General features: G+C 38.9%; 1 protein-coding gene across 1 annotated transcript in view; it reads right to left on the bottom strand.

The window, feature by feature from the left end:
* Anapc4 (anaphase promoting complex subunit 4) overlaps positions 1–13,107 on the bottom strand; it is a 33,390-nt gene that overhangs the window by 9,697 nt on the left and 10,586 nt on the right. Inside the window, exons 9-19 of the mRNA XM_021162022.2 lie at positions 12,733–12,816; positions 10,982–11,068; positions 9,646–9,710; positions 8,666–8,708; positions 8,471–8,547; positions 6,747–6,847; positions 6,611–6,662; positions 1,724–1,779; positions 1,471–1,517; positions 658–714; positions 295–351 (exon numbers count right to left, since the gene is read on the bottom strand). Of these exons, the coding sequence (XP_021017681.1) occupies positions 295–351; positions 658–714; positions 1,471–1,517; positions 1,724–1,779; positions 6,611–6,662; positions 6,747–6,847; positions 8,471–8,547; positions 8,666–8,708; positions 9,646–9,710; positions 10,982–11,068; positions 12,733–12,816 (726 nt within the window). The remainder of the gene's footprint in view (positions 1–294; positions 352–657; positions 715–1,470; positions 1,518–1,723; positions 1,780–6,610; positions 6,663–6,746; positions 6,848–8,470; positions 8,548–8,665; positions 8,709–9,645; positions 9,711–10,981; positions 11,069–12,732; positions 12,817–13,107) is intronic.

The following is a 13,107-nucleotide window of genomic DNA, read 5'->3' as shown; positions in this document are numbered from 1 at the left end:
AAACTCAAATATTTAAGTAACATATATCTTTGGTCATCTTACTAAAAAGGCAGACTTGCAATATGTTTGAATATTAAATTCATAAACTTTGGACAATATAGATTAGTACTAAGTTTTTAAAAGTTTTAATTGAAATATAGTATCATTTCATCCCTTCCCCTTTTCTCCCACCAATCCCTCCTATCATGCCCCTTCTCTCTAATCCTACCTATGCACCACACCCAACTCCCTTTCAAATTAACGGTATTCAGTTTAAAAGTTAGTTCTTAAAATGGAAAACTTTAATGTCCATACCTGACCAACTCTTTCAACATTGAAGTATTTTCCTTTCCTATCATAAAGGTCTGGAGCCTGCAGGATAAATACAGGTTAGCTTTAAATAAATAAAGTTAGCTTTAAATCTTAAATTTAAACAAAAAATATGTATTTTGTAAGAAAGCTGTTGTTGCAGCTCCTCACAAAGAGAAGCAGACGGGCTGTCTAAGGACGTACAGGTACTGATTAGTTCAATAGTTTGGGTTTTTATTTCATTTTATTTTTATTTTTTTTAAGTAATTGCTAAGGTCTTGAACTAAATTATTTAGATGCAATTACCTTTTACCACTACTGAGGGTTAACAAAATTATTATCAGAACTATAGAAATACAAATCTCTTACCTCATTGAAATGTTCAGTGAGGAATTCAGCAACAAATGTGATATCCTTCTGAGTCATCTGTAACCAAGTGAGACAAAGAAAACCAATCAAACCAAGATGGCTTCCCAACTGTCTACAAAAGGCACAGTTCAGACAGGAGGGCTTGGACAGCCCTATCGCAGACTCTATTCTCACTGCACAGACCCCTAGGCAAGGCCACGGACACCGAGCACAGTGCTGACAACTAAAAACTACTTTAACCAAGCTTTGATTTAGGTGCTAGCCTTTTGAAGGAAAATAAACAAGCATTTAAGACTTAAGGAAGTTTAAGTAGAGACTAAATGGATGCTTTGTCACAAGTCACAGAACTTTATGACACACAGATATTATAGGTAGCCATAATAATGTGTAAGAATTTAAAAGATATAAAACACAAAAAGCTCTTTAAAAAAGTAACAAAAAACCAAGACTAGCTAGTAACTATACAAAAGTACCATAAGACCAGTAATGCTGAGCTCAACCAGAAACAGCTGACATAGGAGAGAAACAGCAGGTGTCATTAGCTATCCATGGGACACTGCCTCCGAGACACCACATACACAAAATCCAGGTTCTTCAGAACCCTTACATAAGATGGCCAGGTACATAACCTAAGCACCGCCTCCTGCATGTGTACATTATTTATAAAACCTAACAGAATGTAAATGCTGTGTAAGCAAGCTTGTTTTCAGCACTCTGTAGGGAAAGGCAGCAGAAAGTAGCCTGCACCTGCTCAGTGCTGCCTTTAGAGAGTGCGGATGTGGACATGCAGGGACATGCTGCCCACACTCCTACCTTGTTCAGCTCAGGAAGCACGTGGTCCTCTGTCATTCTCAGCATTGCTGGAAAGAAAAGAGTTTTAGAAAGTTATCTGTAAAGGTCACCAGAAACAATTGTTATTACAAATACTTTTCAAAGATTAAATGTGCTTTATTGGACTAAACCTCTCATTTTGAAGAGTTTCTTTTCACTAAAAGAAACATTTTTCTCCCCCCCAAAATTAATTGGTAAAGACTTTAAATCTGATTTATATTATCATTCAACTTACCTACATACAGCCACCGAAAAAATGCCTTGAAGTTTTTCATACTACTATCTATAACTCTAAAAAGGTTAAAAAAATAAATGAGAGAGATTATCATGTGCAGTTCATACATCATTGCTCAACTGTCATGAGAAATAATACAGCTTACTATTGTATTTTTTTTTTCCTGTCTGGATGACACTTAAACACCTAGAACAGCCAATTTTACAAATCAAACACATCCCTAAAAATATTTTCTAAAAATCAAAGTAGTTCTTTAAAAAAAAAGAAAAGAGAAAAAGAAAAAAGAGAAAAGAATGAGGCTGGTAACTTAGATTGTAACTGGGTCAAAGACCTTGCTACAAGCTCTATAACAGTTTTTCTTCAGTATTCAGAAACAAATCAGAAAAAAATTACTTTTCAATATTATTTCAGCTAAAAAATATTATTATTGGTCAATAAAAAATATTAAAAATATTAACTCCAAAAGGAAATCTTTATTACAAAATTGTATAATGTCACCACCTACAACATCAATAGACACACTAAGCTTAGTTTTGATTTTGACAATAAATCTCTAAAAAAATAAAATTTCCCTAGGCACTGCAAACATGTACCTCCAAATTTTGTACTGTACATCTTTATCTTAAAGAAACCACTTCTGAACTCCTTAAGCTTACATCTATGAGGTAATTACCCCAAGCAAGTAACACTAGGACCTCTCCTTCCTGGCTTTCCAACCCTCACCCAGAACTATGGTGCACATCAGCTCTGCAAAGTGAATTAGCATCAGTGATGGTACTAGACACAACATAGACACACAGGCAAGACTCTAACGAGGGAGCCTCTAACAGGCTCAAACAGGCCTTCAGGCTTGTCTGTGCGGGACTGTCTTGACTGTGTTAACTAATGTGGGAAGACGTAGCCCACTATGGGCAACACCATTCCCTGGGTTGGAGTCCTAAGCCTCACAGGAGTGGAAGGTGAGTAGCAAGCATGTGTGCATTCAATTCTCTGTACTCCTGAATGTGGATGTAATGTAGCTAGCTATTTTAAGTTGCTGCTGCCTTGACTTGTCTGTTACAATGAACTGTGACATAAGCCTTTCTCCCTCAATCTGATTTTTAAAAAGTCAGGGTATTTTATAACAGCAGGAATTAAACTAAGCCAGTATCTTACTTTTCTCTAAAAGATATCTGATAGAAGATTATAACGTTCCTCACAAGTTACCAAGTGATGTAACAAAAACTTTCTCATCAACAATGAAAACAAGAAGTTTCTTTGTGCCTTTTCTAAAAGCTTTCCACCCCAAGCAATCAGCCTAACATCAAAATGCGCATTGCCTCGGTTTCTCCATCTGTAAGCCAGTATAACAAGGCTGCAATTTACTTACTTGAAAAAAAAAAAAAAACAAGTAATTTAACTGCCTTCAATTTGTATTGAAAGGCAATGACGGACGGCTTACTATTTTATATATGCTTTCATCCAATGTGGTGAACCACAAAATACTTCATGGGAAGAAAAGCAATGCTAGAAGGCTTATAAACGCACAAAAAGAGAAAAATGAAAACAAATTCAAAACACCAAGGACTGGTGAGAGCAGGGCTCAGCAGCAGAGGTCAAGTGCAGGCGGAGCACAGAGTTGGGGCCAGCAAAGCCCAGGGAAACCACAGCAGGAATGAGAAGCAGCTCAGACTTAGAGACATGACAACTAACGCATCCCACTTCAACTGCACTCAATGCATGAGGCGTTCTTGCAATGCTGCAAACCCAAAGTGAACTGTAGACTAAAGTCCTGCATCTCTGGTATGAAGGAAAGTAACCATATTCTTAGAGAATACATGCAAATGTCTTCTAAGGAAAAGGCACAAAATACACACAATACACTCTCACGTGTTTACAAAGAATAAACACTGGTTAGGATATAGAAAATATAGTAAAATAATTAAAGATGGATAAGTTAAAGAAAAAAGCCTTATCTGTTAAGAGTTTGCCCTTGCCTAACTACAATCTATTCTCAACATTAACAGCAAAAGATCCTTACACAACCAAGAATTACACTGTGGCTTCCAACTGTCCAAAAGCCTCTACTACAAAAAAAAACTCTGTGCCTTCTACAGTGCCTGTGGGGTTTAGCCCAACTTCCCTTGCTCCTCTCAATTTGATCCGTTGGTTGTGCTTACTCAATCCACTTCAGCTACACTGCCTCTTGAAGTTCCTTGACCAAGCCAAATATGTTCCAAATGTCAACAGGACTCCCTCCATCCCTTCCTCCCTATGCCTAACTTCATCTTTTCTGTTAGGCCTCTCTTGATTCTGCATTTGTCCTTCATCCTGAAGGGGACTAGTTAAAGGACCCTCTTCCACACCAGCTGTGAGTGTTTCAATGAGAATGGCCCCCACAGGTTCATGTTTGAATACTTGGTTCCCACTTAGTGGAACGGTTTGAGAAGAATTAAATGGTATATATAGCCTTGTTGGGGGTTGTCACTGGGGTTAGGCTTTGAGGTTTGAAAAGACTCCTGCCATTCTTAACATGCTTCCTGCTTTCAGATCAAGATGTGTGTGCTCTCAGCTATTCCTGCCTTCATCCCCCTCTTCATGGGCTCTAGCCCTCTGGAACCAAAAGCCCAATTAAGCTCTTTCTTTCTTAAGTGGCTTTGGTCATGGTATTTTATCATGCAAACAGAAAATCAACAAAAACATCAGGATATCCACGCCCAAGGATGTGTAGTGTTTGCATATGAGTGATCGTCTCGAGACAAGGTCTATTATAATGTAAACAAATACCGTGTAAATAGCTAGCAGCCCTCCTGTAATATTTAGGGAATAATGGCAAGAGAAAACTCTGTACTTATATGATAAAGATACAACGTCCTTTCCTAAATATTTTGACCTGCAGTTGGTTGGATGCGTGCAAATGGAATCCATGTATACAAGGGGACCTTTGCATCACCACACCTCACCCTTCACCTGGTTTTTCCCGTTTCTACATATAACTCCTGACCCATATTCACTTCAGTTACCCATTGGTTTATTGTCTGCCTCACCACATTGTAATCAAAGCTTCATTATAATAAAAAAAGAGCAGAGAATTTTATCAGTTTTGATCAAAGTTATATACTCAATTTCTAGTTCTTCAAAACACAGCTTAAGAATTCAGAGTGAGCCGGGCATGGTGGCACATGCCTTTAATCCCAGCACTCGGGAGGCAGAGGCAGGCGGATTTCTGAGTTTGAGGCCAGCCTGGTCTACAGAGTGAGTTCTAGGACCAGGGCTACACAGAGAAACCCTGTTTCAAAAAAACAAAAAACAACAACAACAAAAAAATTTTTCAGAGTAAAGGATACACCCATACTCATAGTACGGGTAGACAGGGGTAACATCAGCAGTTCAAGGCTAGCCTGAGCTACATAGGGTGTTCAAGGTCAATCCTGGATATATAGCATAAGACCCTATGTTAGAAAAAAAAGTGAAACCCAAACATACGAAAGTGTTCAATGTGACATATTGAACAATTAAGCCAAGAAATTTTTCCAAAAAATAAACTGCAAAGTTAAAAATTATGAGGAAAAGTTTTAGGAAACATTGAGAAAAAAAAAAAAAGAAAGAAAACAAAACTTCATCAAGTCCACTATCTGTCCAGACAGATTTCTAGAAGAAAACTTCAGTTAATAAGGGAAAAAGAGAAATTACTACAATAAGTTAACAGGATTAAAGCTGGGGTTTTCTGTTATTTGTTTTTAGTTTTTTGAGACAGGGTTTCTCTGTGTAGCTTTGGCTGTCCTAGAATTTGATCTGTAGATCAGGCTGGCCTTAAACTCAGAAATCTGTCTGCCTCTGCCTGTCAACTTCTAGGATTAAAGGCATTTGGCATCACCACCCAATTTTAGGGTGTCTGTCAGGTTCTAAGATTAAAGTTTTGATAGTGCTTTAATATCAGATCAAGAACAGAAAGACCCACATCTAGGATTGCTACTGTGAAACTTTAAGATGTCAAAGATTTAAGACTAATAATGTTTATAAGAAGTGAAATTTAAAACTACACTTCAAAGCCATCAGAAAGCAAGTAACTGCCTACCAGCAATAAAAAAAACTCCTAAATGTAATAGAGGAATGCTTTGAAAGTTCTAGGAGAAATTATTTCTATAGATCCTAAGTCCCACCAAAACCATCAATTTTATATGAAGGTAAGAAAGAGTTGGGGACGTTTACCTTCAACATCTGCTTTCTGAGTAAGTTACTTTAGAATATGCTATCCTGAAAGCCCTAGCCTAATGCAGGAAAGCAAGACAGACAGTGTCTTTGTAAACAGCTAGACAGGGAATCGAAGCACAAAGCACAGAAGGAGCAGGTGCAGGGTATAAAGGGACAACCTGTGGGACAGAGGATTGCTAGGACGGATGGTGCAGCACCCTTCGGAAAGACAAGCCAGGCAAAGGCATGCTAGCGACGGACAGTACAAGACAACAAGAGAATCTAAGAGGGAAGGAGGTGGGGAGCACAGAACACTGTGGCTGCAGCATTTGCAAGGCTGAGAGTTTCAGGCCAGCCTGTAAACACAGGGAGTCCCTTACACAACATAACATAACACAACATAACACTACAACATAATGCAGAAAGACAAGGCCAACAGTGTTCAGGAAAATCAAGACAAAAAATAAATAAAACAAAACTGGTAGGTACAAGAAATAAAATAAGCTTTTAGGAGAATAAAGAAAGTAAACAGAAAGAGACACAGGAGTTAGAACGAGGATGAAGATGGAGAGACCAGAAAATAAAGTTTTTCATTAAATGATCTCTGTGCTACTGACATATTCTGATAAAATTTTTTCTTAAGAGATTCAGGTTCTTATTTAAGTAAAAAGTAAATATTCTCATAGCCACACTCCTGGTTAGCACATGACTTACTGGAGAAGTTCATTTGCTTTGAGGATGAAAGAACCCACAGCGGTAATAGCATCTAAAGAAAAACAGACAAAAAAGGGTCACTTGTTGAGTAAGTGAACTATATCTAGTGTAGTCTATGGAGAAATTCAATCAATACCTTCAATGCCTGCAGCATCCAGTCCTAGAGGTTCGTATTTTTGTTTCCATGAAGCCATTCCTTTAAGTTCACTCAAATGATACAGTAAAGACTCAGAGCCACTAGCAAAAGAGCAGAGATAAGTACCATTACTATCACCAAGGTGGTAGTCAACAAATCACTTGCTGATTTCAGAAAACCAAACAAATCTTAATAATCTTTCCACAGAAAAGATTGACCCAAACTATTTCGAAGAATCATCTGTGCATCATGACAACTGAGATGAAAACACAACACAAGACTACCAGATTAGATTCTCTATCACGGTCAGACTGCGTGCAGTGCTTGTCAAGCTCTCTACCCACTGAGCTGCACCTCCAGTCCTAACCCTGGCACTTTACCATGTGGACATTTGTTCAACAATAGACACTTTTGTTTAAATGACAGGATCTTACTATGTAGCCCTGACTGGCCTAGAACTGTGCAAACCAGGCTGGCCTCCAGCTCATAGAAATCCACCTGCTTCTACGTCCTGGGTGCTGGGAATAAAGATGTAAGACACCAGCCTGTCTTCACATATATTTTTAAGCTCTGACTTCATGTCAGATACCAGGTACTGGGGACAAAGTGGGAAATAATGGTAAGGTCCTCGCAGCATTTAGTCTAATAAGCAAGTTAGTTACGACCAGTCATGCAGTACATCTTCCTAACTGACTACTCTAAGGGACTTGAGGGCAACACACAGGTGAAATAGAAGACCCTGATCTACGCCAGGAACTGCTGAAGGCTTCTCTGAAGACTCAAAGACATGAAGAACTCAGGTAAAGAGAAGATGAGAGTGTTCCAAAAAGAAAGGAAGGTTATATAAGTCCTTGGGTGGAACTGGGGATGTAACTCAATAGTAGAGTTTGTTTACACAACGTGGCCAAGACTCTACATTCCATTACCAGCATCATTATTAATAAATGAACAAACAAATCAAAGATAAAATAGGGTAGGGGAGAGAAAAAAAAGCCTTGAGTGGAAGATACAATATCAAGAATGGGAAACCAAAAGGTATCTAGCATGGGTAAAGCAGAAGCAGACATGCTCGAGGCTTTGAAAAAAGCAAAGGTACTGCAAGTTTTCAAGTAACAATACACTCAGTGGGGAAAGGGAAGGAAACAGACACGGTGCAGTATGGAACAGACCAAAGCAGAAGGTACTCAGCAAGCTCAGGGGACTGTGGGTATTTCTAGAAACCCAGCGTAAGAGTTGTCAAAATACAAACCAAACACTCAGCATCCACTTACAAACGGCTTCACTCAAGTTGCTGTGCACAGAAACAGCAGGAGACCTGGAAAACCCAGGAGTAAGCCTTGGCCTAGTACTGAGAAACACTGGGACAGCCACATAGCTAACTCTTGTGTGAAACCAAGATGACAAGAACAAACTGCCAAGATATTAAATGAAAAAATATGTAAAGTATTAGAAGTTATGTGGCTTATTTTATAGTTAAATAAGAAAAAAAGCCCAAATACTCAAAAGTCCAGCCTGGTTAAAAGAATTAGAAAACTATTTTCACAATAACAATTGTCATTACCGACTTCAATCTTGGGTATGCCAAGTTCCCTAAAATGCCAATGCAAATAGCTAGAAAAGGCTTGAAAAGACAATGTCAAACAGTGGAGAGAAGGAGGCAGAAATATGACCAATGCCATGTATGTATGAATGCAGTATCAAAAAATTCTACATCACTTCCATACCTCTGTAAGTGACTTATAACCAGTTTTTGTATACTGGAATATGATGACTCTATAGACTGGCCAAGCTTTTTTAAGCCCTAATTAAGAGAAGAAAATACATTTAGCATGTAACTATGATACTATATGTCATTCCCAAAAAAGACCACTATTAAAAATGTGTTCACAGCCATTTAAACATATAGACTTTAACAGCACCTTCACTGTTAACTGGTTCATCAGGAGAGTTTGAAGTTCAGCACTGCAACAAAAAAGAAAGTATTTTAGTAATCGTTCCATTCAAACTCTGAATGTGCCATTTAAAACCTAAATTTCAAAGTACAAACAGGATTTTGGAACAAAATAATCATGAATGTACTGGCTAGTTTTGTGTCAACTTGACACAGCTGGAGTTACCATAGAGAAAGGAGCTTCAGTTGAGGAAATTCCTCCATGAGATCCAACTGTAAGACATTTTCTCAATTAGTGATCAAGGGGGAAAGGCCCCTTGTGGGTGGGACCATCTCTGGGCAGGTAGTTTTTGGGTTCTATAAGAGAGCAAGCTGAGCAAGCCAGGGGAGGCAAGCCAGTAAGGAACATCCCTCCATGGCCTCTGCATCAGCTCCTGCTCCCTGACCTGCTTGAGTTCCAGTCCTGACTTCCTTGGTGATGAACAGCAGTATGGAAATGTAAGCTGAATAAACCCTTTCCTCCCCAACTTGCTTCTTGGTCATGATGTTTGTGCAGAAATAGAAACCCTGACTAAGACAATGAAGAAATAGCACCAGTCAAATGAGGATTGTGTTTATCCGCAAAGAGACAGAAATGTCACAGGAAAATCCAGAAATACACGAATTATACATTTCTGAACATCGAGAAAGGATTAGTAATCATACCCTAGGGAGTTATTTACCCAAGGTGCCAGAAGAAAAAGATTATCTTGGCTACATAAAAGTTCTGGAATTTTTATACATCCAATATACATACGCACATTCATACTTATATATACATACAAAATGATCACATGTATATAAAAAGTTCATAGAAAATCCCAAAAACTGACATACTTTTTTGGGGGGAGAGGTCTTGTACTGGAATTTTGTATTCTCTCTTTCTAAAGGCAGTAACTACCTTTGACTAATCCCTGTCAGGAGAAGAAGGGGCAGAAAGCCCCGCTGGGATCACCGGCGTGCACTCACCTGGCTTTCCCCCACAGCAGCAAGTGCATGAACTCATCCTGCACCGATGTGCTGGTAGGTTTTTCCTAGAAAAATTTAAAAGTTACATATTTTATACTCATAAATATACTTATATTTATTTATACATGTGTTATATTTATATTATAATAAACATAAGCATATTTATTCAAAGTTATAGGGACATAATTTTAGTACAGCTCCACCCAGCTGTACCAAAGGGGAAACAAAGAGTCTGCCACGGTTTGGATGTGGCTTGTCCCCAGGGTCTCTCTGCTGAAGGCTTGCCCTTGGTGTGATGACACTGATATGGGAGACTCTTTAAGTAGTAGCTAAGGATGGAAGGTGGCGAGTCAGTGAGAAGAAATGAAGTTGACACTCTGGGGACACTGGTTAGTTCTTCCCAGAGTGGTTGTTAGAAAGAGACTCTCCACCCACACTGCCTGGCTTCCTGTGTCAGTGTGACCCCTATTAAACATGCTCTTGCCACGATGCCACCTGGCATGAACCCTCCTCAACAGATGGAAAACAAATGATGCTACATAACCCTCACAACTGTCAGAATCTAAAACTAAGAGCTAAAAAAAATTCCTTCTTGATATATTACAAGCCACAGTACTGTTACTGAAACAGAAAACTGACTAATATATTCTTCTCACACCCTGCCCCTAAATACTAAGGTTGTACTGAACCATCTAAAATAAATCTTAGCATTTTGCAAATCAAACTAATTTTTCTTTTTTTTTTTTTTTAAGATTTATTTATTATTATACATAAGTACACTATAGCTGTCTTCAGATGCACCAGAAGAGGGCGTCAGGTCTCATTACGGATGGTTGTGAGCCACCATGTGGTTGCTGGGAATTGAACTCAGGACCTTCGGAAGAGCAGTCTGTGCTCTTAACCTCTGAGTCATCTCTCCAGCCCCCAATTTTTTCTTTTAAGACTGTATTTTATAGAGTGTGTGTGTGTGTATGCACACACATGAATATAGGTATAAAAGGTATCCACAAAGGCTAAGGATGTCAGATCCCTCTAAAGCTGTAACTGCAGTTGGATGTGAGCCAACCAACTCAATCGTGGGCCCTCCACAATGGCAGCAAATGCTCTGAACTACTCAGGCAGCTCTCTGGCCTGCCACCTTCTCTTTGAGACAGGGCGTCATCCTGTAGCCCACATCAGTCTTGAATTTGTGGCAGACTTTCTGTCTTGTCTCTTCCAGTGTTGGGATTACAAAGTGTGCCGCTCTGCCCAGTTCTGACCCTCATATATCTCAAAGTAAACACAGACAGAACGAGCTCAGTATCTGCACAGGGAAGCTCGGTTAGGAGTACATTACCTGTACAAACTTGGTGAGACGGGAGTCCATCTGCATCAGAATTTCTTCCCATGCTTCACACATACATGTCAGTGACAAATTTATATACTATTAACAAAAAGAAAAGTACAGTAAAAAATATCAGTAAAAATATCAAATATCAGTAAAAAATATCAGTAAAAAATATCAAAACAACATGTTATTGCATTCTTCTTTGGCAGAATTTACTTTCAACTACTCTTCTAACTCAATAAAGCTATAGGAAAAAGAAATACATGACTAAGCTTTGGTAATCACTTAATTAAGAAACTAAATTATCCAGTGACTCTTACAAATTTACAATGACACATTCCCAAGTTTGTATTTGGGAAAACAAGTACTTTTTTTGTATTTTACACATACTGTCATGATGCTGCTTTGTTTAGGTACTCAACTGTCAGACAGGATCCCTAAGAAAAAACAAACCTCTAGAAATCTTTAACATCGGGCTGGTGAGATGGCTCAACGGGTAAAAGCACCGACTGCTCTTCTGAAGGTCTTGAGTTCAAATCCCAGCAGCCATATGGTGGCTCACAACCATCCGTAACAAGATCTGATGCCCTCTTCTGGTGTGTCTAAGAAAGCCACAGTGTACGTACATATAATAAATAAATAAATCTTAAAAAAATATATATATATTTTAGCTGGGCGTGGTGGTGCACGCCTTTAATCCCAGCACTTGGGAGGCAGAGGCAGATGGATTTCTGAGTTCGAGGCCAGCCTGGTCTACAAAGTGAGTTCCAGGACAGCCAGGGCTATACAGAGAAACCCTGTCTCGAAAAACCAAAAAAAAAAAAAAAAAAAAAAAAAGATTAACATCGAGCAAAATAAAGACTGAGGTAAAGCAAACAAAAGATCAGTACTTCTTTGTAGATGCTCCATCAGGGAAAACAGTCTAGCCTGGTCCGTGCCTTGTTCTAACAGAACACAGCAGAAAGCAAAACTGAGCTCAAAGCCTCCAAGTTTTTGCACCTTAGACTCACACTGTTGAGAACCGTGCAGCCATCACCATGTGGATGCTCACAGGCAGGCAGGCTGGCCAGAGGATGAGGGAGGTGGAGCAGAGACATAGCCGCTCCAGCCTTGGAACATGTATCTGTCTGCATAACAAGTTTCTCTAAGGTGAGCTACTCCAGGCACAGATCAATAGAACCTTCTGGATCACCCTAGCCAAACTGCTCAAGTACAGAACCATGAACTAACTTAGGATGGATTTATTATGAAAAAAGCTGAGTTTATAGAGATTCTTTTTCTCTTTCAAGATTTACTTATTCATTTTATGTATGTGAGTGCATGGTCACTATCTTCAGACACACTACAAGAGAACATCGGATCCCAATATAAATGGTTGTGAGCCACCATGTGGTTGCTGGGAATTGAACTCAGGACCTCTGGAAGAGCAGTCAGTCCTCTTAAACGCTGAGCCATCCTTCCAGCCCATGAAGATACTTTTTGCACAGTAATTTTTCTATAAAAAAATTTTAAGTTACATTCTCATTATAAATAGTTTAGATTACAGGATTTTTTTTTCCCCTTTTTTCCCTTTTTTTTTTTTTGGAGGCAGTTAACAGGGCTGGACAGGAGATTCTCAATTAAATTTTTGCTTTCACTTTAATAAGTATTATAAGAAGAGTAGTTTATAGCACTCCTATTGCAGATAGCTTTACCATATGAACTTTCGATAGTTTTTCTTTATAAAGTTTCCAGTAAAGGGCGGTCATATGGATGCGTACCTGTAAAAGGGCTGAGATGTGAGTAAACTTCCTGGCCATCCGCGTTACTTCAGGTAAGAAGGAATACAGCAGATTGGTTTCAAGCTACACAATACAACAATAAATAAAATGACTTACAGGAGCATTTACTTCTGTTGAAGACAAATGATTCACATCCAGATTAAAAACAATCCCTTAGCTTAAAGAGTCTTTATCTAAATACATGCCAGAAAAACTTAGAGGCCTGTCCCGTGAGTGTGGAAACCAGTAGGTGACTACCTCAGGATTTCCAACTGGGGCACAACTCTGAGTCCCCCTCCCTTCCTTTAGCTACAAATGCAGTAACCTATAGCACCATTATGACAACATCTAAAACGACCACAGATTAATGTTAAA

The sequence above is a fragment of the Mus caroli genome, unplaced genomic scaffold (genome assembly GCF_978045245.1).
Source record: "Mus caroli unplaced genomic scaffold, Mus_caroli_1 scaffold_4, whole genome shotgun sequence".
NCBI classification, from domain to species: Eukaryota; Metazoa; Chordata; class Mammalia; order Rodentia; family Muridae; genus Mus; species Mus caroli.
Note: the sequence above shows the minus strand (reverse complement) of the source record. Positions and strands in the feature narration are given on the sequence as shown.